Below are 22,785 nucleotides of genomic sequence, written 5' to 3'. Positions count from 1 at the left end.
TTATTTGATCGGTGAGTAATGTAGATGAACTGCTGCGCTTGTGACAGGGCGCATGTTTAACCGAACGAGCAGAGAGAGAGAGAGAGAGAGAGAGACCCCCGGTCGCGCGCGCGCACTCTCTCTTCCGAGCAAAGCGAAAGTAAGGGTTCACCGTCTCAAAACTAAGCGCTGTCTTGCTCTCTCTCCCTCGCACATATTAATCAAAATAAACGACACGATGGTAAGGTTGGGAGACTAAAGTTTCATGTGGAGCATTCGGAGATTTGTTTTTCCTGAATTAGGCTACCGCTGGGTGTGAATTGTGCTAAAATACGTTGCCTTTATCGGAAAAGCATTCCGCACATTCGGCTGACATAAACCACACTTTAAATAAACGGAAAAAAAACTATCCAGTGATGAAACATTTTCTGTGATGACACAAATCTTGTGGGATGTCCCAACCGCGGGATAATCACACAACGCGCACACGTCCGAAAATTACAAGTCCGATTCGCGAACTAATGACTCATTTGAACCGATTCGTTTTAATGAATGGTTAAATCAACTGATATTTCCAACACTGAACTCACGGGACATTTTTAATCGGTGTATAACTAATCGGTAACACTTTACAATAAGGTTCCATTTATTACATAAATTACATAAGTACAGTTTACTCAAGTATAAGCTTTAAAACAAATTAAAACCACTAAGAGAATCGTTAAAGAATCGGATCGATAAGCAGAACCGTTAGTGGCATTGATATTGATAAAATCTTATCAATTCCCATCCCTAGTCCCTCTGTCCCAGGTTGGGTTATTCGGTGACGCGGTCGAGAGCTTTTCCCAGCAGTTCTCGACCGCTCAGAAGCAGACAGAGGCCATCCGACACATCCTGCCCCGGCGGACCGCTGCTGCTCCCACCCGTCCACCGCCCTCAGCCCCTCCGTCCGCTCGTCACCGAGGTCGACCTCCTGCAGCGTCCTCTGCTCCCGCGAAGCCCCAGCAGCAGCCACCATCCAGGCCTCAGCGTGGAGCAAGCGCTGCACTGCCCCACCCCGGGTACATCTGTGGTGCCTCTGGTCCCGCTTGCACGGTGTCTGGGAGCCTGGCTAGAGCTTCCCAGCCCTTCTCGCTGGCTCATCTGTTCTGTCAGACTCGGGTATAGGAATTCAGTTCGCCCGGCGTCCCCCAGCTTACAGGGGCATTCAGTTCACCCGTGTTCTGGCGGACAGTACACCTGTGCTCAGGGCGGAGATCGCTGTCCTACCGGCGAGGCTTTTACAGCCCGTACTTCATTGTACCCAAGAAAGGCGGTGGGTTACGACCAATCTTGGACCTGCGTGTCCTGAACCGGTCCCTTCACAGGCTGCCGTTCAAGATGCTTACGCAGAAACGCATTTTCAAATGCATCCGTCCCCAAGATTGGTTTGCAGCGATCGACCTGAAGGACGCGTACTTTCATGTCTCGAATCTCCCTCGACACAGACCGTTTCTTTGCTTTGTGTTCGAGGGACAGGCATATCAGTACAAAGTATTACCCTTCGGGTTGGCCCTGTCGCCCCGTGTATTCACGAAAGTCGCGAAGGCGGCCATTGCTCCCATGTGTGAGCGTGGTGTTTGTCTCAACTACCTCGACGACTGGCTTATTCTCGCCCAGTCGAGAGAGCAGTTGTGCGAACACAGGGACATGGTGCTCAGTCACCTCAGCCACTTAGGGCTTCGGTCAACCGGGAAAAGAGCAAACTCACCCCCGGGCAGAGGATCTCTTTTCTCGGTATGGAGCTGGACTTGATCAACATGACAGCGCGCCTCACCGAGGCCTGCATCCAGTCAGTGTTGAACTGCGTGAGCACGTCAGACGCAGAACAGTGGCACCCCTGAAACTTTTTCAGAGGCTCCTGGGGCATATGGCAACTGCAGCCGCAGTTACGCTGCTTGGATTGCTTCACATGAGGCCGCTCCAACACTGGCTCCACGATCGAGTCCCGAGATGGGTGTGGCAGAGCGGCTCGTGCCGGATCCAAGTAACCCCGCACTGTCGCCAAACTTTCAGCTTGTGGTCGGACCCTTCGTTTCTGCGGGCAGGTGTTCCCCTAGAACAAGTGTCCAGGCATTCTGTGGTCTCCACGGATGCCTCTGCCACCGGCTGGGGGGCCACGTACAACGGGCATGCAGCTTCAGCTCTGTGGACGGGGCCTCAACTGGATTGGCACATCAACTACCTCGAGTTGTTAGCAGTACATATTGCGCTGGGCTGCTTCAAAACGCTGCTACTTGGCATGCATGTACTGGTCCGTTTCGGACAGCACTGCGACAGTTGCGTACATCAACCGCCAGGGTGGTCTACGCTCCCGTCGCATGTCACAACTCGCCCGCCATCTCCTCCTCTAGCATCTGAGGTTGCTTTTTGCCGTTTATATTCCGGGCCTGCTCAACCGTGCAGCCGACGTGCTCTCACGGTAGCACCTGCTAATGGCGGCTCCATCCCCAGGTGGTCCAGCTGATTTTCAAGCGATTCGGGACCGCACAGGTAGATCTGTTTGCCGCCCCGGACACGTCTCACTACCAGTTGTTCTATTCCCTGACCAAGGGGACCCTCGGCACGGATGCTCTGGCCCCCGGGGATACTTAAGTATGCGTTTCCCCCAGTGAGCCTTCTTGCACAGACCTTGTGCAAGGTCAGGGAGGACGAGGAGCAGGTCTTGTTAGTTGTGCGTATTGGCCCAACCGGACCTGGTTCCCGGAACTGGTGCTCCTCGCGACAGCCCCTCCCTGGCCCATTCCTCAGAGACGTTACGTCGAACGTGAGTGACTGAAAGGGACCGTCTCGGTTACTATTGTAACCCTCGTTCCCTGAAGGAGGGAACGGGAGACGTAACGTCCCGTCGCCATGGTTGCTGACCATCGCTGCACGGCCATCTCAATCTCGGCTCCTCAGCGAAAAACAATGTGTGCGTGTGCCCGCTTCCTGTTTATAACTGCACTGCGGGGCGGGGCACGTGACGCGTTTCACGCACGCCAACGTTCATTGGCTCGTTCTGTAGATACTCGAAGTTGATAGGGCTCCCTGAAGTGATCCCGATTATGTCGTCACGTCGACGTTACGTCTCCCATTCCCTCCTTCAGGGAACGAGGGTTGCAATACCGTAAAACTTCAAATAGTAGCCCGGGCTTTTATTTTCCCAAATCGTCGAACTGCACCGGCTTGTATTTGAGACAGGCGTCTATATGAGACAGGCCTTTATAATTTAGTGTTGAGATGTTGTTCATTGAGTGTAAGCCTAGAGTCTCTAATCTCTAAAAATATCCAAATGCTCCACGTGAAACTGCGGTCTTCCGACCTTTTACTATCGCGTCAATTGATTTTGATTAATATGCGCGAGGGAGAGAGAGCAAGACAGCGCTCGTGTTGTTTGAAGACGTGAGAGTGCCCGCGCGCAGCCGGGGCGCGCTCTCTCTCTCTCTCTCTCTGCTCGTAACACGCCCTGTCAAGCGCAGCAGTCATTCTACATCACTCACCGATCAAAAAAGGCTTTGGAGGGACAAAAAAATTGCTTTGGCGGCCGCCTAAAAGCGGACGATTTGACGGTTTTAGAGGATTAAATACAACCCCGAAACTAAAAAACAGACCCGGCCTCTATTTGAGACCGGCCTTTATTTACCCAAACCTGCAGCCACACCAGGCGTGTAAAAGAGACAGGCGTCTATTTGGGACTCGGGTATTATTTGAAGTTTTACGGTAGTAACCGAGACGTTTTTTTGACCTTTGTCTAATTGACAGGTTTTTATTTTTTCTTATCCCTTACTTTTATCTGGGTAATAAATCAAATAGCCCTACACTGCTTAGATGGAACAATAACCAAAAATAATTATTCTATAGTATTTTTTTTCTTATTGTCCTAATGACAATTTTATGATTGGTTTATGCACTACAAGTGCATTAAGTCCTCATGGATTTTTATGTAAAAAATAATAATTCTTATCACAGAAAAATATATATTTTTTTATAATTTCTGCACTGTAATAAAGGCTGTCAATTAGCACTGCATTGTTCATATACTTTATTGTTATGACAATACCCTGAGATGGCTTGAAAAAAAACATAAATCATTGTTGACATCACGCTTTGAGGCAGCATACTCTGCATGCAACCTATAATATGCACGCTGCTTGTGTGGATGCAGTCAGTTTTGACCGCAAAAGATTTGATTGGATGTCTTGTATTTGATTTTACGGCTGTACGATTTACCTGCTTTTACATTAGAGGCAGCATTTTGTCCTTTATAAATACATGCTCGTTTTAATGATTTTTAAAATTGGGGCAGAATTAAATGAATGGCAAAAATAAGAATTTTGTTCACATACCCCCTCTTTCACCTCATGTACCTCCAGGGGTACACGTCCCCCGTTTGGGAACCACTGCATTACTGGAAAGTTCTGGCCTCATGTTAACTTGTGCGTCACGCTCACATGCATGTATTATTCCCATTGCATTGTACAACTCTTGAATGTGTCTCATTTCTCATCAAAATGCATACGGCTCCCCCATATATTACACGGCATAATAGCCTACAGTACTTCATAAATTACCCAGTCTTTCAATGAAGATGTTTGCTATACTTAGTTTTAACTAGCAAAGTTTGTCTAATTGAAAAGAAACAAGTTCATAAAACTCAAAACAATGAAACAATTCAGATTACTTAATATGTGTCAGTTTGGTGAACTCAAAAGAAAAAGAAAGTTCTAAGTTAATTTGATTGAACTAATTTGTTGAATTTTTTTCAAATCAAGCACTCGACTTTAATCAAGGAATTGTGACAGACCTAATTTTGAATATGAATCATGTTGATCATTTGGTTTTCACTTTCTTCATTCTAGACGGCCATTATGTCATGAAAATAGCCTATTCATGTATTGGAATGCTCAGGTAGGATGAAGATGTATAGAAAAGCCTTCTGTGTGCGCCCTCTTGACTTGAGCATTTGCTTGCTTTCTTCACTTTGTTTTTCTTCTTGTGCACTGGTTCGCTAAGCTGAACTGGCAATCAGAGTGGTCTCTCTCACCAACGGCTCCGACATCGATTCAACAAGCTCAATCGGCCTAAAAGCCACACACAATGCTCCGACTAGTTCCAATTATGTGGAACACACAGCAAAGACTGAGTTGACAGATGCTTAATGGCCCGATATTGGCCAACGGCTGACCAATGGCTTGGTATGTTATGGCCTTTACAGCTCTGTGTTCTATGAGGGCTTGAAAACGTGAACATTTGTTCCAAAGGTTAAAAATTACATTAAGTACCAAAAAGGACCATTACATTTGTGACTCCAGACCCAAAATTGTTTGATCCCCCAAATGTTCAAGATATAGTTGTTGTATAAAAACAATATCATTGGCAAGTGTGTGTAATGACCATATATCAGCATGGCTGATTCTTGTTAATGTGATTTTGCTTTAATATAAAGAGTTTACAAAGCATTTCACAGATTAGAAAATAAGAAATTAATTTTTAGTTTAGTTAACATGCATTCATCTCTTTACCTTATATCTCTTTTGTAACTTCATTTTCGATTGCTCCTAAAACTGTTGCTCTGTTTATTTAAATGTACTACTACTTAGAGGGATTTGATTGGAGTAACTTGCGAGTATGAACGTTTTTTAATTTGTTAGGTAAACTCACGTTTTTAGTCTATTTCAGTTCACAGTTCACATGAGTTCACACTTACATACAATTAGAGGGAGGAAAGATTAATGCGTATTTGGCGTGCTGTCCGGGGGGAGGGCTCCGAGCTCTGAGTTCGGCCCGAAGCCAGTGTACTCCAAACCCCCCCCCCCCCCCCCCTGTATGTAAATGTTTAGGAGTGGAGAAGGAGGCTGAACTATCAACGAATTGAGGTGTCACTGCTGAATATATATACAACTCTTATCGTTGATTGCTGAGTGCTCTCCACTCATGTTAATTATCTGAACATGCTCCTCCCGAACTTTGTTAATAAAACATCATTTTTCTGTTAGTCAATCTGATAGCTCCATGCTAATAACCTCTATTTAATTATTTTTCTCACTTACACTCACCTAAAGGATTATTAGGAACATCATACTAATACTGTGTTTGACCCCCTTTCGCCTTCAGAACTGCCTTAATTCTACGTGGCATTGATTCAACAAGGTGCTGAAAGCATTCTTTAGAAATGTTGGCCCATATTGATAGGATAGCATCTTGCTGTTGATGGAGATTTGTGGGATGCACATCCAGGGCACGAAGCTCCCGTTCCACCACATCCCAAAGATGCTCTATTGGGTTGAGATCTGGTGACTGTGGGGGCCATTTTAGTACAGTGAACTCATTGTCATGTTCAAGAAACCAATTTGAAATGATTCGAGCTTTGTGACATGGTGCATTATCCTGCTGGAAGTAGCAATCAGAGGATGGGTACATGGTGGCCATAAAGGGATGGACATGGTCAGAAACAATGCTCAGGTAGGCCGTGGCATTTAAACGATGCCCAATTGGCACTAAGGGGCCTAAAGTGTGCCAAGAAAACATCCCCCTCACCATTACACCACCACCACCAGCCTGCACAGTGGTAACAAGGCATGATGGATCCTTGTTCTCATTCTGTTTACGCCAAATTCTGACTCTACCATCGAGACTCATCAGACCAGGCAACATTTTTCCAGTCTTCAACTGTCCAATTTTGGTGAGCTCTTGCAAATTGTAGCCTCTTTTTCCTATTTGTAGTGGAGATGAGTGGTACCCGGTGGGGTCTTCTGCTGTTGTGGCCCATCCGCCTCAAGGTTGTGCGTGTTGTGGCTTCACTAATGCTTTGCTGCATACCTCGGTTGTAACGAGTGGTTATTTCAGTCAAAGTTGCTCTTCTATCAGCTTGAATCAGTCGGCCCATTCTCCTCTGACCTCTAGCATCAACAAGGCATTTTCGCCCACAGGACTGCCGCATACTGGATGTTTTTCCCTTTTCACACCATTCTTTGTAAACCCTAGAAATGGTTGTGCGTGAAAATCCCAGTAACTGAGCAGATTGTGAAATACACAGACCGGCCCGTCTGGCACCAACAACCATGCCACGCTCAAAATTGCTTAAATCACCTTTCTTTCCCATTCTGACATTCAGTTTGGAGTTCAGGAGATTGTCTTGACCAGGACCACACCCCTAAATGCATTGAAGCAACTGCCATGTGATTGGTTGATTAGATAATTGCATTAATGAGAAATTGAACAGGTGTTCCTAATAATCCTTTAGGTGAGTGTATGTCTCCATCCCAGTGAACAGTAGAATTCTGCTGAGGTTACTGTGGATCAGATGTCATCCATTAAAGTCCTGGAATAGACTCTGATTAGTGCTGAAATACTGTGTAAAAACTGCGTTGAGATTCTAGTTAAACAATTCAAACATTTTAGGTTTAAGAGCTCAAAGCCTAATTTTCTCCTATAGTATGTGACACATTTACCTTGTTTCCTGTATGTGTGGATTCTATGGAGTGGAATCTCCAAATCAATTAATATATAAAAAATGTTTACACCTTACCTGGTCACATATGATTATTCTAAGTGGTGTATTTAGTCAGATGTGGTGATTTCCAGAAGGACTCATAATAGTACCACATTTTTTAAAAGCCTGAGTTGATTGGCCACCTTTAATTAGGTTATTAATTTTAATGGAAAATGTCTTATCAAATGCAATATTTAGCAGCTGACATGCACTGGGCAGAAATGATTCATCATGGATCATCATGGATCAGATCATGGTTTCGAGTATCAATATATCTGCTCTTTCCACTGAACAGAAGAACGGGCAGTAATCTCAGACAACTTAATCCATATATTTTAATAAAATCAGCAAATTTATTTGAAGAACCAAATTAGCCAGAGAACAGTTATCACGATTAGAAGATCTGGTATCTGTCAAATCATATCAGATGTATTAAGCGGGGTACAAAGAATGGACCCCTGTTGATTTAAGGGGCTATTTACACGACAAGTAAAAACAAAAAACTTTTTATGCGATTTGGTCGTTCATTTACACAACAACAGCGTTTTGGGGACCTGAAAATGCAAACTTTTGAAAACGGGGTTTCAAAGTGCCTAACCCGATATCGTTATAGTCTCTGTGTAAACCACAAAAAATGTGAATTTGCGAAAACAGTGACATCATGCGCATGCGTATTAGATGTTTAGTTTACAGGCACTGTATTTGTTTCTTTGCAAAGTGGCATCGCCAACTACTGGCTTGGAATGCAAAATACAGCGTTTTTTTAGTCGTTTTCGCGTATCATTTTGACAACATTGTCATCTGGATGCAAAACTTTTCAAAAACGCAAAGGAAAGACTTTTTAGTTTTTAGTGCATCACTGTCGTGTAAACATAGCTACGTTTTTCTTGGCTGATTTAATGAGCATTTCAAATAATGAAGACCACCTCAGATGTCCTCACAAGATAGTTTTCAACATGCTTCACTATAATTGTGAGGATTTTCAAAAATTCAGTATAGCCAAACCCATACACAAAGGTTTGGTAGCCTAATTACGGACAAAACTTCACGAGTTCACAATTACAAATAGACGGAAAGGGTAAAAGAGTATGCTTATTTGGAGTGCTGGCAAGGGGAGGGCTCCGAGCTCGGAATTTGGCCCAAACCCAGAGTAGGCCTACTCCCCCCGTATGCCTGGCTGAAACAGCCGAGAGTGAGGAGTCGGGGTGGCGGAGGGATGCAGAAAACTGTCAAGGAACATAGGTGAGTCGACTGTATATATTGGCCTTCTCTTGTGCGAATCGAATAGATCATTTTGAACGTGTTCCTCCCAAACTTTGTTAATAAAACATAATATAAAAGTTATTTATCCTTATCTTTCATACTGTAATATATTTTAGTCCTCCAGAAACACTGTGATGATTGCAAACCGATCATATCATAAATCTCCCTTATTATTTTAGAAACAGATTCTTACTTTTTATGACATTAATATTTTTTAATAATGTGTTTTCATTTATACAATCTGATTTTGATATTTGTATTCAATTCTGTATGTTATTTTTTCTGTATGTTATCTGTTTTCTTCTATTAATTCAAATTAAATGTTGTTTAGGTGGATCTAATGATATTTTTTTATCCCCTAACTCCAATCTCACAAACCTTTTCTGCATTTTACTATTTTGTAACTCTGGTCCCCACAATATAGGCAAAACCTTACACACACAAACACTCGCATGTACTCAAACATACAGAGAAAGCTTCCGAGTATGTTCCCTGTTCCATTTATCAGGAGATTCTCTCTGACTTTTTATCAGGATGCACAAATGGCTTGTTAGCAGCCAATCATGCATGCTGTAGTCATTTTAACCACAGTAAAGCTCGTTTACAAACACTCTTGTCTTGCAGTGCATGAGTTTTTTTTTCCAAGTGAGGCATGGCTTGATGGATTGATGGCGTGACGTCAACACACAGTTACCTTGCCATGAGGGAGGGGGGGAACTAATCTGTGTGTAACTGTGTATGTGTGTGTCAGGAGAGAGAGAAGGAGAGAGACGCGTTAATCTCCAGGGAAATGGGCACGTTTGGAATAAGCGGTACCAGTCAGCAAGCTCGCTCTAATATTCCAATGGCTGTGGGAGAAGTGTTTCCAGAGAGAGAGAGGGAGGGAGAGAGTGAAAGAGAGAGAGGGGGAATATGAGGGCAGTACTCAGGATGAGCCTGCGCTTTGAGGCTGTAAAACACTAGACCCTGAGGGCATTCTCTGAGGTAAGCTCCGTCTCTCTCATATTTTAACAAGATTTGACGCCACAGTGTTAAACTACGGCGCGTCTATTCTTTATGTTTGTAAAGTAGCGCGCAGTAATGGTGAGTCTCTTCGCGCTCCTCCATATAGGCTACTTGCGCTCTGGTCTGTCAGATGACGATTGCGCTTAAACCGGACCGGCTTCACCGTGAACTCTCCTGAGGTAAATAGGCGTTAGAGAAGAGTAGTCTACCTGAAGGTAGGGTTTAACCAGGGTTATCGCCGGCAAATTGTATTAGTCAAGACCTTAGAAAACGAGTTCAAAGCCGTCTTCATGAGTCCTTTCCGCGTTTTGACTGAAGTTTATACATTCTGCTAAAGATGTGTTGAATAAAAGAAATATATGCTATAACCTTCTCACTTATTTCCTCTAGTAGGCTAGTATTTCTTGGCTTCCTTGTTTCAGCTGGCTGCAACTATTTTGAGATCCACAGTAGGCTACACTGACCAAATTAAAGCAGCTTCACGCAGCAAATTACACACTGAGAAACTGATTTTATTTCAGAGACGTGTGTGTGTGTGTGTGTGTGTGAGAGAGAGAGAGACCTACTTTATGAGGGGAGTTAAATAGGTTTGTTAAATGTCACACCACAGCCGCTTTTACTGTCACCTCCTAATAAAGCAACTATTGTATTTATAACAGTTTTTAAATACGATCTCACCTACATGGAACTTGCGTTACATCCTGAAGTTTTGTATAGGCGACGGAAAAAACAGTTCATTTGCCGGATTATTGCGCAAATTTTAGTGACCGTGTGACTTTTACAGCTACCGGCTCGTTTTGGGTGAAATCGGTTACCATTGTTATAGTAGCCTAAACTAGTTTCCTGTGTTTATAATGCACGAAAAATATGTCTGTTCTTTAGGTTTCTGACAGTGTGTAAAATATCTATCTATCTATCTATCTATCTATCTATCTATCTATCTATCTATCTATCTATCTATCTATCTATCTATCTATCTATCTATCTATTTATATATCTATCTATCTATCTATCTAGGCTATCTATCGAGTTTTTTTGCTGTATGGGGATGGTGTAAACTCTGCTCAGGTTAATTTAAATATGTTAGGCTAAACATCTTCATTTAGCTAAATAATAATTTAAATGTATATCATGTCTCACCATCTGTCTCCAGTGACTTTACTTCATTTCATTTAAAGACTGACCTTCATTGCAGCTCTCCCTCTTCAGAAAACCTGACTGCAAGAGAAAAGAAAAGTGAGGTGGTATCTGCCGTCCAGCTGAGATGCGGGGACACTGACGGCCCTGCCCTGCCCCGTCTGTCGAACCGGACCAATGATGATAATGAACACGATGATGTCCACACGGCGCGTGTAGGGCTAAATTCACAACTACCGGACTCTTACGAGACACTCCACTTTGATCCGCGCTCATTCAAACTTCAGATGGACTACATTCACCCTGCACTGACCAGTAAAATGAATTGGATCACACTACTGCTGGCCGGCTTGACTTTTTGTGGCAAAGTGTCCGTGCACAGCTGTTTAGATTATGATGACAGTTATGATTATTATGAAGAGGAGAAAACAGAGACGATAGACTACAAGGATCCCTGCAAAGCCGGTAAGATGCGTTTTTATGCAATTTGTCCTAGCTTTTGATGTGTTAACGCTTTTTGTGAGGTGATAAAAGGATACACCACACCTTATTTGCGCTTCACGCGATGCTGCATGGTGATGAGTTGCTGTGCATGTTATTCCCAAACTTTATTTTATTTTATTTTCTTTACGCGGAGACGCGCGTCTCGCAGAGTCCTCTGGTACCAGAGCGTCAGCGACGCCTCTTTATTTCTTTTTTCTTTTCTTTACTTTTGACGTAGAAATATCTCTCACCGACCCTCCTCCTCCGCTGATATTATCTAGCCCGCTTTAATTCGGTTTCTCCCGCGGCTCGCGGGGCCACGTGCGCTTCTCTGTCATAAACCCGTGCTATCCGCGCGCACGTTTGTCCGTGCAAGTATGAGCGCGGCTGCACGATTTACAATATCTTTTATTTAATTATTGTATCAATCTAGTGATTGTGAAACTGAGTTCACGCAGTCCATCTGAACCTTTATTTATCATGCTGACAGCTGGCTGGCAAAGTTTATTGACTGACCTTGTTATTGCAATAAATATCTTAAGTTATTATTATGTAAGAAAAAATAACGAACAAATACAAGTAATCCGTGGCTTTTATATGCGTTTAATAAATATTATTATTGCGTTTTACATTTGTGTAGTGTAATGATTATAGATGTAGTGGGATTGACATCTATAGATATTTTAATGAAGGATTAAACTGTAAAGATTACAGACGCACAAGATTACAGGGAAAGTGTGTGTATGTAGGCCTATATAGAGTCATAGGCATGTTTATGTATTTGTATATTTATGTTGACACATATTCATACAGATTATCATAAGGCCATTAATATGATTTGTTTTTCACCCTGTTCTCTTTTGGATGTGTAAGTAAACTCCACCTAAGACAGAGCAGATGTTTAAATGCACTGTCTGCAGTTATATTTTGTAAAATTGCTCTTCTTCTCTCTCTCCAATGCAAACACACAGATTCACTCACAAATCTCCCTCTCCACATTCTCTCTCGTTTTCCTTTGTGTATATATCATGTTTACTCAGGAACTATAAATCTGAACATTTGTTTCTCTGCTGCAATGTGTTGGCATTGTTTCCAGGCATTCATGAGACAGATGCATGTACACGCAGAGGGCATATATACTGTACTATACACACAAGTATGGATTACTTATTAGAATGAAAAAAAGCTTGGTATTGCAAGAGTGTTTGTATGCGTGCAGTGTGTATGTATGTTTGTATTAATGTGTCTATGTTTGGGTGTATGCATGTAGGAGTATGACTGTTTGGCAGTTACAGGGAGGACCTCGGTTTTTCCAAACTGTGAAATATTCAGCCCAGAAATTTGACAGGCTCGTTGATAGTAGTACTACAGGGAAAGGGTGGAATACATCATCACACAACCTTTACGCACATGCATAAATAAATAGACTTAGAAAAACACTTTTAATCTCTATTACACAGAGATTCTGTCAGATTTATGTCACATATTCAGGCGATCTTAATTCATATTGTTAGTACTAGTAAACGACAGCTTGTACAATATGTATTCATGAACATGTACGCAGCTGGCTCCCTTATACATACCAGTGTACAGTCAAGATGGCTGAATGTCCTACTCAGGATAATATTTCATATATGGTTAATGTGCTATCACAAGCTACCATTAATATTCAGTCTACTTTTGACAATGGCCCCAAGATAAAACAGTGCTCTAAATGTTAATATTAAAATGAAAGTTTTAACAGTTGTAGTTCAAAATACGCAACTTTATATGTAGTTGCTACAGTCGTGATATGCATTAGTGGAAAAGTTTGTTACAGTTACAGTGCTTAAAGATCTTTGCATCATACCAGGTGAAATGCTGACCGTCCAAAAACTGTCCAGGTCATTGAGCGTGTTCGATCCAGCTCTCGCCACTCTCTTAGCTGATGGAGCATTTTACCTACGTGTTCGCAGTGTAGACTTGCATTAGCATATCTGCAATGTGTTGGTGTGTTAGCAGAAATAGCCATGCTAATTAAATATAAGGTGTCAATGGGGGGGAGCCTCTGTGCCTTTCAGATGAATGGACCCAAATTTAGCTTAATTGTGTACAGGCTTAGGGTATTAATCATTGGTCAGAAGTATTTGACATAACACACACACACACTTTTGCTTAAATATCTTTTTCTCGTTTGTGTAGACTAGGCCTAACCATACCAATAAAATTCATGTTTTGGCACTTATAAATTAAGACATTATTCACTTCCTTAATTACTATATGGAAGGGTTTGGTGATAGGGCTGCACGATATATCCTTTTAGCATCAATATCGTGATGTGCACATCAGTGATAGACACATTGCAGGAAGTGCGATGTCAAGTAAAGGGATCGTCGTTGATATGTGATCCATACGGACCAGGCCCCACAGTTTCAAATGCATGAATGCAAATGTTTAACCGTCATAGAGCGAAAGTTTATAATTTTTTATCACGTGTTTTAGGTACTGTCAGTTTAAACATTCAAGCGATTTTAAATCATTTGAGTGCAAGAAGATGCAATTTCGAAACCCGCTCGCTGTTTTCTATGTGCACATACAGAGCCGAGCACAAAGTACGCGAACACCAAATTCTGTTCTTTTTCGCATCTGTTTGTGCTTGAGTGGACGCATGCATGGAAAATTATGTCAAGATGCCTGTCTCGGATAGTTATAAACATAGTCATTATGGCTCACGTGAACGTAAACAATTGAGAAAGAAAACGGATGCGTATCATTATATTGGATCCGTGCTTTATCTCTTAAAGTGACAGCCGCATAAAATTCCTGCTGCTGTCTGTCATTAATTTTAATCATACAACAAAATACAAAAAGAAAATTACTTTTAAATTGCTTTAACAATGATTAAATATATTTTACTTAGGGCTGCCCCTTAATAGACGACTAATCGTTAGTTGACTAGAAGAGGCTTAGTCGACCAGTCTGTGCGGGACAGATTGTTAACGGCGGTTCCTTGTGGTAATTACAGTATGTGCAGGAAAACACAGATCCCAAATATGGTTTATCATTTGAAACATGTATAAGCAACTTTACATGACTTCTGGCTTTAATGTTAACCTATATAAATGTGCGCTATTATAAGGCGCATATTCAAGTGTTTGTGCGGAGTGTTGAAGCTATTATCGTGCTTACTGCATGACGGCACCGACTCGATCAATTTTCATTTAACTTAAAATACTCTATCATATTTTTGGTCTTACATCAAGAGTAGCCTAATACGTCATTCAAAACTGACAAATTTTATTTGTGTGCACTCACAATAACTAAACGTTGTGCTTTTGTAAAATATAGAAAACAATCAGGATGCGCTTTCTGTAGCCTCGGTCTCTGTGAACTTAAGCGCGTCAAGAAATAAACCGGAACTCAGCGTGAACTTTCCTCACAGACATGAGAAATACATCTATCGAAAGCTTGAAATTTCTATTCTTAAATGAACCGATTCAAATGGAAAACAAATATTCTCAGATTATGTTATGAAACGTCCAAATAGGTGCGTGCACTACTGCAAAGATGACGAGTCAGCATCTTCAACTTCATCACTGCAGCTGAAAACACAGAAACTGGTTTATCTATAAATTATTAAAATGTTCAATCTCCTTGCTGTTTTTTCACGACACATTCATAATCATTATACCTTTGTCGGTGCGCTGTGGAATGCTTTATGCGTGAGCTTGAGCGCTGATTAGGCTTTGTATAGGCAATTAATGGCTAATTATTATGATTTGGCTTATTGATACACTTGAGATTAGTCTTTAGTCTTTTAGAAAAATCTTTAGTCGAGGGCAGCCCTAATTTTACTTATATGGTGAAGACTAAGCAATGTTATTTTTACATTTGATTATTCAATTTCTGTACCTGAATACTGTTAGACTTACCTGAAAATTCTTTATTTCATTTGTATCTTTGTTCTATTGTATTTATCAATGCTTGTAATGTGTTTATTATTTTTTATGCAGATTCACTTTCTACAAAATCACCCCATTTTCCATTAATTCTTTCCAAAATAGAGCTATTTAGGTCATCTGTTGAAATTTTTCCAATGTAATGCAGCCCTATTCGGTAAGGCAAGTTTTTTTGGTTCAGTATTGCAGTTGTACATATTTAGAAATTTCAGCCAAAAGGTTGCAAAACCTGAAACACATCAACATTTACTTCTGTATGTTCAAGGTGTATCACCTTCATGAGTTTCTAGTAATGGTTTGTTTTGGTTGACATAACAGAAGACTATTAGCTCCATTAATGAGGTAAGTGCATTGTTTAGGACTTTGGTTCGTGTTTACAGAAACCAGGAGCTCTATTGGTTTCAATAGGTCACTAAAGGGCTAGTTACATTATATAGTCATTAGGTGATGTTATCTGTTTCTGTTATCTTAAGACATTGTAAACCTAACGACACTGTTGCCACAGAATAACCAATCTTTTCTGATTATGCAAATTTAGCCCACGCCTCCTTGTTTAGGCAAGAGAAACATAAACAAACCCGAGGGAGTATACCTGGAGTGTATGCGGACAGGCTTAGCTTAAGGGGTAAACATGCAAAAAAAAAAAGAAAGAAAAAAAAAGCTGATGTGCGTTTTCATATCGAGCCAACAAAGCTTTATTGGCATTATTGTCAGCATTTAGGATGTTGCCAAAGTGTTTACACAATACTAGTAGTGAAATATACAATACAGAAAATAAATAAAGTCAGGTAAATAAAGTAATATAATAAAAGAGTAAAGAGTAAAGTGCAAAATAGAATACGATAGAGGTACATACAAAAAGCTGTAGTAATGGATCGCCCATCACAACACCCACTAAAACTCTATACTATAATATTACCCTTTTTTTCTCCTTTATATTGTTCACTTGTAATGTTTGCAGCTCCTCTCAGATAACTTTCTGCACTTCATTCCTCACTATATCTTCATTGGCTACACATTCATTTTTTCCATTAGTTTCATAGAGGGCAGTGCTTGATTTTGTGGAGTTGTAGTTTATAGTCCTCAAGTTTAGTAGTGAACAACAGAATCATGCTGTCTAATGGCTGAGAACTACTTCCAGCGATGATGTCTTTACACAAAAAACTTTTACTATAACTGACAATGGCGAGTAGTTTGAGAAAATGTAATGAATATAGCAAATTATGCTGTTTAGTTTTATCTGTCACAAAACCATGAATAAATGACATCTGATTCTAGATTTTTTAACTGAGGTAAAAATTGTTAATAGATCAACATCATGGCAGATGTTTTCTTTAGGAGACAGTTGCTTGTCTTTAACTCTTTCCCTGCCTGCGTTTTAAAAAGTTGCAAGCCACCGCCAGCGTTTTTGATCATTTTCACAAAAATGTCATGATCCCTATATTATTTTTTGTATAAATATCTAAACATGTAATATATCAAAAGAAAGAACAGATCCTCTGCTTTAAAAAAACCCAAGTTTTTTACTAGCTTCATGCATTCTTTTTTATCAAAAAAGACTTTCATTAAAAAAAGCAATATTTTGAGCAAAAAGCTGAGAAAATCAAGTTTTTGTCAAGATGGGATTCAGAAAGATGATCTACACATAGATAGAGTAAATTAAGTCCATCAACACCCCTAATGCTTGCACAGTCCTGTAACTCATCCTGGGTCGACATTTCATTCAGTAACATTAGGCAGTTCTGATTTATATGCTGTTTAATGTTTATGATTGCGTTATTTTACATATGATTACATATGAGATTGCTTGTTTCTGTGTCTTCTTCGCATGTTTTTTGATCAGCGTCATAGCGTATAACGATGAAAACACGGAAACCCGGAAAATTCCGGGTTTAGCGGGGAAGCGTTTTCTCACAAATAACGGAAATTTCCGTGTTTGGCTGGGAAAGAGTTCATTTGATCTCTGACATGTATGTTCAACTTTATCCGCATACATACTCACATATAGGGTGACATATATAGGCCTACACATGACAATATATAATACATACAGCATATCTCAACTGCTTGATTTCTTGTATTGTTGCAAAATGTAAACTATAATATCGCCCAGTTCTAATCTGCTACATGTGACTTTAAAGGGATAGTTCACCCAAAAATGGAAATTCTGTCATCATTTACTCACCCTCAAGTTGTTCCAAACTTGTATGAATTTATTTCTTCTGCTGCACAAAATAATATATTTTGAAGAATGTCAGTAACCAAACAGTTGATGAATTGACTTCCATGAAAGTTTTAATTAGCCATATTTTTCAAAATACCTTCTTTTGTGTTCAGCAGAAGAAATAAATTCATACAAGTTTGGATGGAACAACTTGAGGGTGAGTAAATGATGACAGAATTTTGTGCGAACTATCCATTTAAGGCATGAAGATATTAAGATATTATAAACATGATTTTTTGTAAGGCTGATTTGAAACTTTTTGTATTATGAAAAGCGCTATACAAATATATTTGACTTGATTTGACATGAGCGCGTACCACCATTTTTACAAATCAGCTTTTTACAGTGTAGCCTAATCCCTTATAAAGCCACCTTGAGTAACACTGTTTAATTTACTAACCAAAGCCAATTTTTATCCACATTTGGTAGTATTAATTTTGGACTACAGACACTGTAGTACTTGAACAGCTGGTCAGATGAATGTGCGGGAGGGACTCATGTCAGTCTGACAGTAGTCTGCTCTCTCATTTAATCTTTTAGTCTGTGTAACTGTGTAATTATTTTATACAGTAGGCTACATGGTGCAGCTGGGTGAAATTCCACCTCTACATACGTGTCAGATGCATAGCCATCTGTTTACATATTGCTTAATGACCTTGTATGTGTATGTACAGTGGAAATGACTTTGGTTGATCATCTTGCTGCTGTTGTTCTTGGGAAAACAGAATGTGAATATTTGGCCGTGTGCTTATCTCATGCCATTAGAGTGCACTAAACACATTTCCATCTCTTTGTATGCTGATTTCCCTCACTGTGTGTGTATGTGCGCGTGTGTGTGGCGAATGTGGGAGCCCACTTCATTCAGGCACTTATCTCTTCCTGGTAGCCTGCATCCTGCCACTTAGCTTGAGAAGAATCTCTCTCTCTCTCTGTCTCTCTCTCTCTCACACACACACGCACTTCATTCATGCCCCTTACAAACGTTTTTTTCATAAAACTGTGCACACAGCAAAGCAGCAATAGTGAGTGACAAGGGAAAAAAAAACTTTAACTTGCTGTTGTATTGTAAGTGTATGCAATGCAAAAGTTTATGTATAGAGTTGTGTGGACAAATATACTGAATTTGATTATACACTGACAAATTGACTTAGTAGACTTAGTATTGACAAATAGTATTACTTAAATATAAAGCACATCACACATGAGACAGCCTGCCTTCACATGTCTCGACACACTCACATTAAAATTCAAAGCATTCTAGACCTCATCAGACTGCTCTTGGCTCTTTGACTGCATTTACTTTTACTTTTCTCTGAAATCAGCTTGTCATAATCAGAGTTGTTATATATGTGTGAAATGGAGATGGTCAGTGGAGTCGAGTTTAATAAAAGAGGAATTTCCAGGAGCACTCTGACCGGACAGCCAGCTTCCGAAAATTCCCAAATATTCCAGCGTCAGCACTCTGTTTCGCCATGGACTGTTTGTTTTGGAGCAGGGAATAATGAGTCAGCAATCCGCACACTTCCTCCTAGAATGTGTTTCGCTAATTAAACAATAACGGCTTTACACATCCTGACGTGTGAAAAGGTTCTTTGATGCTCCGACAGTGGCACTGACTGAAGTTTGTCTGTCTGACAGTGGTGCATTGTCTGAGAGTGTGAGGACAGTGATTGCTGTTATTTAAGTGGTCTCGAGTCTCGACCAGTATTAACATCAGGTTTGGACAATCACAAGTAGTCATTGATAAATACAGATATACATTGGCTCCAGAATATGCAAATTTTCAATCAAATTGTTGCACTTATAAGCCTTGTTGTTATTCGCCATTTCGACCATAAAACTTTCTGAACTGACAATGACGTACAGTAGCCTACAAATCTTATTTTTTTTGGCAAATTTCCAACATTATGGTTAAAAGGTGTTGTTATGGTACGTTCTGTTCCAGTAATCTCGGAAAAATGCAAGCGCTGGATAAGACTCTATGGTAGACCATGAACATCTAAACTTGCCAATTTTTAACTTAATTATAGCTCAAAAGCAAAAATCTCTACGTTAGCAGAAAGAAAAATAATAGTAGAATACAGTATGGATGTTTTTAGAAAAGTAAATAATTGATTAAAATAGTGTTTGTGGTTCTGATTTTTGTTTTCTACAAAGACATGATACATGGTAACTTTATAAAAAAAAACATATACAAAAATACATTATTTAACTCTGTTTGCATTTGCAGAAAGTTACACATTACACAAGGTAGTCAAAAGGATTTTTTGTTTGTTTGTTTTAAAGGTTTGTTTGTTTGTTTTATGTTGGCTGAATCTGAAAACTTAGGCAGCTGACTTTGCTACCCTATTAGGCAATGACTTTGCATGAAACTGATTTCGGACAGACTTAAGAGGCAGCGTAATGAATTAATGATCTATAGCAAAATAGAGAAAGCTGAAGTGAAAACTAAACAAATTTTTAATAACTACAATAGTAATATCTCGCTTGAAATGACATCAACGGTGGAAAACGTTGGCCAAAAACGTACATTTATACACAGACTGACCACTAACCACACATTTTTAGACACCATCTCTATTTTTTAGCTCAAATGGCACAGATTAGAAAGCACAGGATTGTGGGATATCAAAGACAGTGAATGATACATCTATGTAAAATCGCTTTCAAAAATCGCTTTAGAGATTGACAGCTTCAGTGATTGTAAAAGGAGCGCTCTGCTCTTGCTTACTGTTTATTACCCAATCACAATCTTAATACAAGTTTAGTTTTTCCTGCTGCCAAGCACTGCAAAGTTTCTGAATTGACAACAGTATTATAATGCACGATTGAATTGGAAACTGCAAAGTATGACGGTGATAGTTAACGGATGAGACAAAAATGTACTATTGTTTACATTACATTAGTACATATACTATGTATATGTACTAATGTAAAATTTTAAAGTACTATTCAACAGTTTTTGCTCTGGTACTGAAATTGGTACAGAGAACCATGATATTCTTACTGGTATTGGTACTCACTACTGACATTTTGGTACCGTGACAACCCTACTATATGCATAAGACTTTAAGATCTTTAAATTTATACCCTTTAAAGCATCACTGCCATACACATGCAGGCATCTTTGGCCACCATTTCATCACACACTGTTTTTGCATAAATATATATTTGGACACAAATGTGTGGACGTTTTGTGCTTTTATTTCTTTTTTGCACCTTATAAACATGCAGTAACACATTGACATAGTGAGTGATTAATGTAGTCTCAAAATCTGTGACCGTTCCCTCCAAGCACAGGAGACACATTTGAGATGCATGTTACTGCCATGTGTTAACTGCAATGTGCCTCAGCTGACCACTTGTGATCTCATCACAGATTCACAGAGAGCGATTTTAATACCAGGTGTAAACAAGCCCTTGATGCTTATAACTCAGCCAGACTCTCTTGAGCGGTGGGTTCCAACGCATTTGAGTTTACGTGGTTAAGTTTAGTCTCAGGACCAGTGAAAGTCTTTTAAAATATTACTTTTTCAGTTAGCCAAGTGTCATTTATATCCACTGAAATGTCATTGTTCTGACAAAAACAAGACGTCTGTTTTTAACATTGTGAGGATGCAAGGTGACATCAAGCAGTTATTGGAATTGTGTTTTTGTTTGAGTGTGTCTGTCTGTCCCTGATCCTTCCTGTGATCAAGCTTGCAGGAATGCTTTTTGGGCTGTCACCCAAAATGCTTTGCGTCATGTCTCTCTGACATGTGGCGCAGATTACGCGTGTCACTGACAAACAGAAACACCCCACTCATCCTTCAGCTCCCATGATACTCATTCATCAGTCTCAGCTGTATTTCTGTGGGTTTAATGAGGAAGGGATTCTTGGTATTAAACTGACATCACAGTAATGAAGCGTCAACATATGGTCAGACTTTCTGAGCCCGTAGTGCGTGTTCATCAGAGCCTCCCTCCAGGATTCTCCCCAACATCTGCTGTCACTGTGTACATAAAAACAGTCTGTCAAAACTGAAGGGATTGACTACAAGAGAAGGTGATCAGTGGCCATTATTCATTCAAGTATACAGTCGTCAGCTCTGTTCTAAAGCCTAATGAGCTGTCTTGATATCATAGACAGTTGCCTTCTAAGGAGCCATTCACACACAGCATGTTTTTTGCATTTAAAAACTTACAACTGATCCTAACAATGCTTGAAGTTATAAGATATTATACATAAAAAATACTGTGAAATAATTTTTGAAAATTCTTAATAAAGATTATTGTATATTTTACAAGAAATATTTGAATTATAAGAAGTATATTTGACAAGAAAATACTATTTTAGCTTTTCAATTTTTTTTTTACATTTAATTAAATGTGTTACTTCTTGTTTCCTTGTAATTATGTGTGCAGTTTACTAGCAATTTCTTAGTGAAAACTGTTTCAAAGGAAATCCTACACTAGTTTTAGTGTAGCACATAAATATTATATAAAATAAGAAAGTGTATTTATATTCTTGCTTTAACCACAATTTTGGATAGTTATGCTGCATTGTGTGAAGATCACCGCTTATAATGCATAAAAATGCTGTTTAAGTTTTGAAACAGAGCTTTTATCTGAGAAACTAAGTGGTTAACTGAATGTATCACTTTTCCAAGGCAAAAAAATATTTCTTAGTGTCTATGTTCTTGCTGAGACAAGTTCACTCAAAGTGGATGCAGCTTGGATGTTTCCAGGATAACCTGGTGTATCTCATTTGGAACTGTAGTGTGACCTCCAGGATAATCTCCCATTTTTAATTCACAATTCTATCTGCGGATATCACTGCACCCAGATTAAAACACGCCTCCCACCACGCTACAATATCCTTGGAATTGAGATTAGCATTTCATATTCGCCAAAACGTATCCCCCAACCACCCCGGATGACACTTTGTTCCCATTTGAGCAGATGTAAAGCTGTTAATCTATGAGTTTGATTCGACTTTTAACATTTAACTTTCAATGAAAGAGACACTATACAATTAACAATCCCATGTGACTGTGATGGTTACATGTTAGTCACAAACCATTTGATTTAGAGTTTGAACACAAACCTAGAGTTTGATTGTTAAGTAGACAGCCTCTGCTCTGTGTCTATCGATCATCACGGCTGAAGTTATTGACTGGTGCTAAGTTAAGATGTGCTGTCAAAGACTCATTGATGTTAAACGAATACATGATTGCTGAGGCATTACTGGGCTTCACTCCCAG

The 22,785-nt window shown here is 40.0% G+C and overlaps 1 protein-coding gene across 1 annotated transcript in view; it reads left to right on the top strand.

The window, feature by feature from the left end:
* The first annotated feature begins 9,502 nt into the window (after positions 1-9,502).
* Positions 9,503-22,785, top strand: part of tll1 (tolloid-like 1) — a 68,258-nt gene continuing 54,975 nt past the window's right edge. The window contains exons 1-2 of the mRNA XM_056256907.1: positions 9,503-9,739; positions 10,956-11,362. Coding sequence (XP_056112882.1) covers positions 11,185-11,362 — 178 coding nt within the window. The 5' untranslated portion in view covers positions 9,503-9,739; positions 10,956-11,184. The remainder of the gene's footprint in view (positions 9,740-10,955; positions 11,363-22,785) is intronic.

Source organism: Rhinichthys klamathensis, unplaced genomic scaffold (assembly GCF_029890125.1).
Source record: "Rhinichthys klamathensis goyatoka isolate OS25496 unplaced genomic scaffold, OSU_Roscu_1.1 h1tg000133l_1, whole genome shotgun sequence".
NCBI classification, from domain to species: domain Eukaryota; kingdom Metazoa; phylum Chordata; class Actinopteri; order Cypriniformes; family Leuciscidae; genus Rhinichthys; species Rhinichthys klamathensis.
The sequence above is the reverse complement of the archived record's forward strand: the minus strand, read 5'-3'. Positions and strand labels throughout refer to the sequence as shown.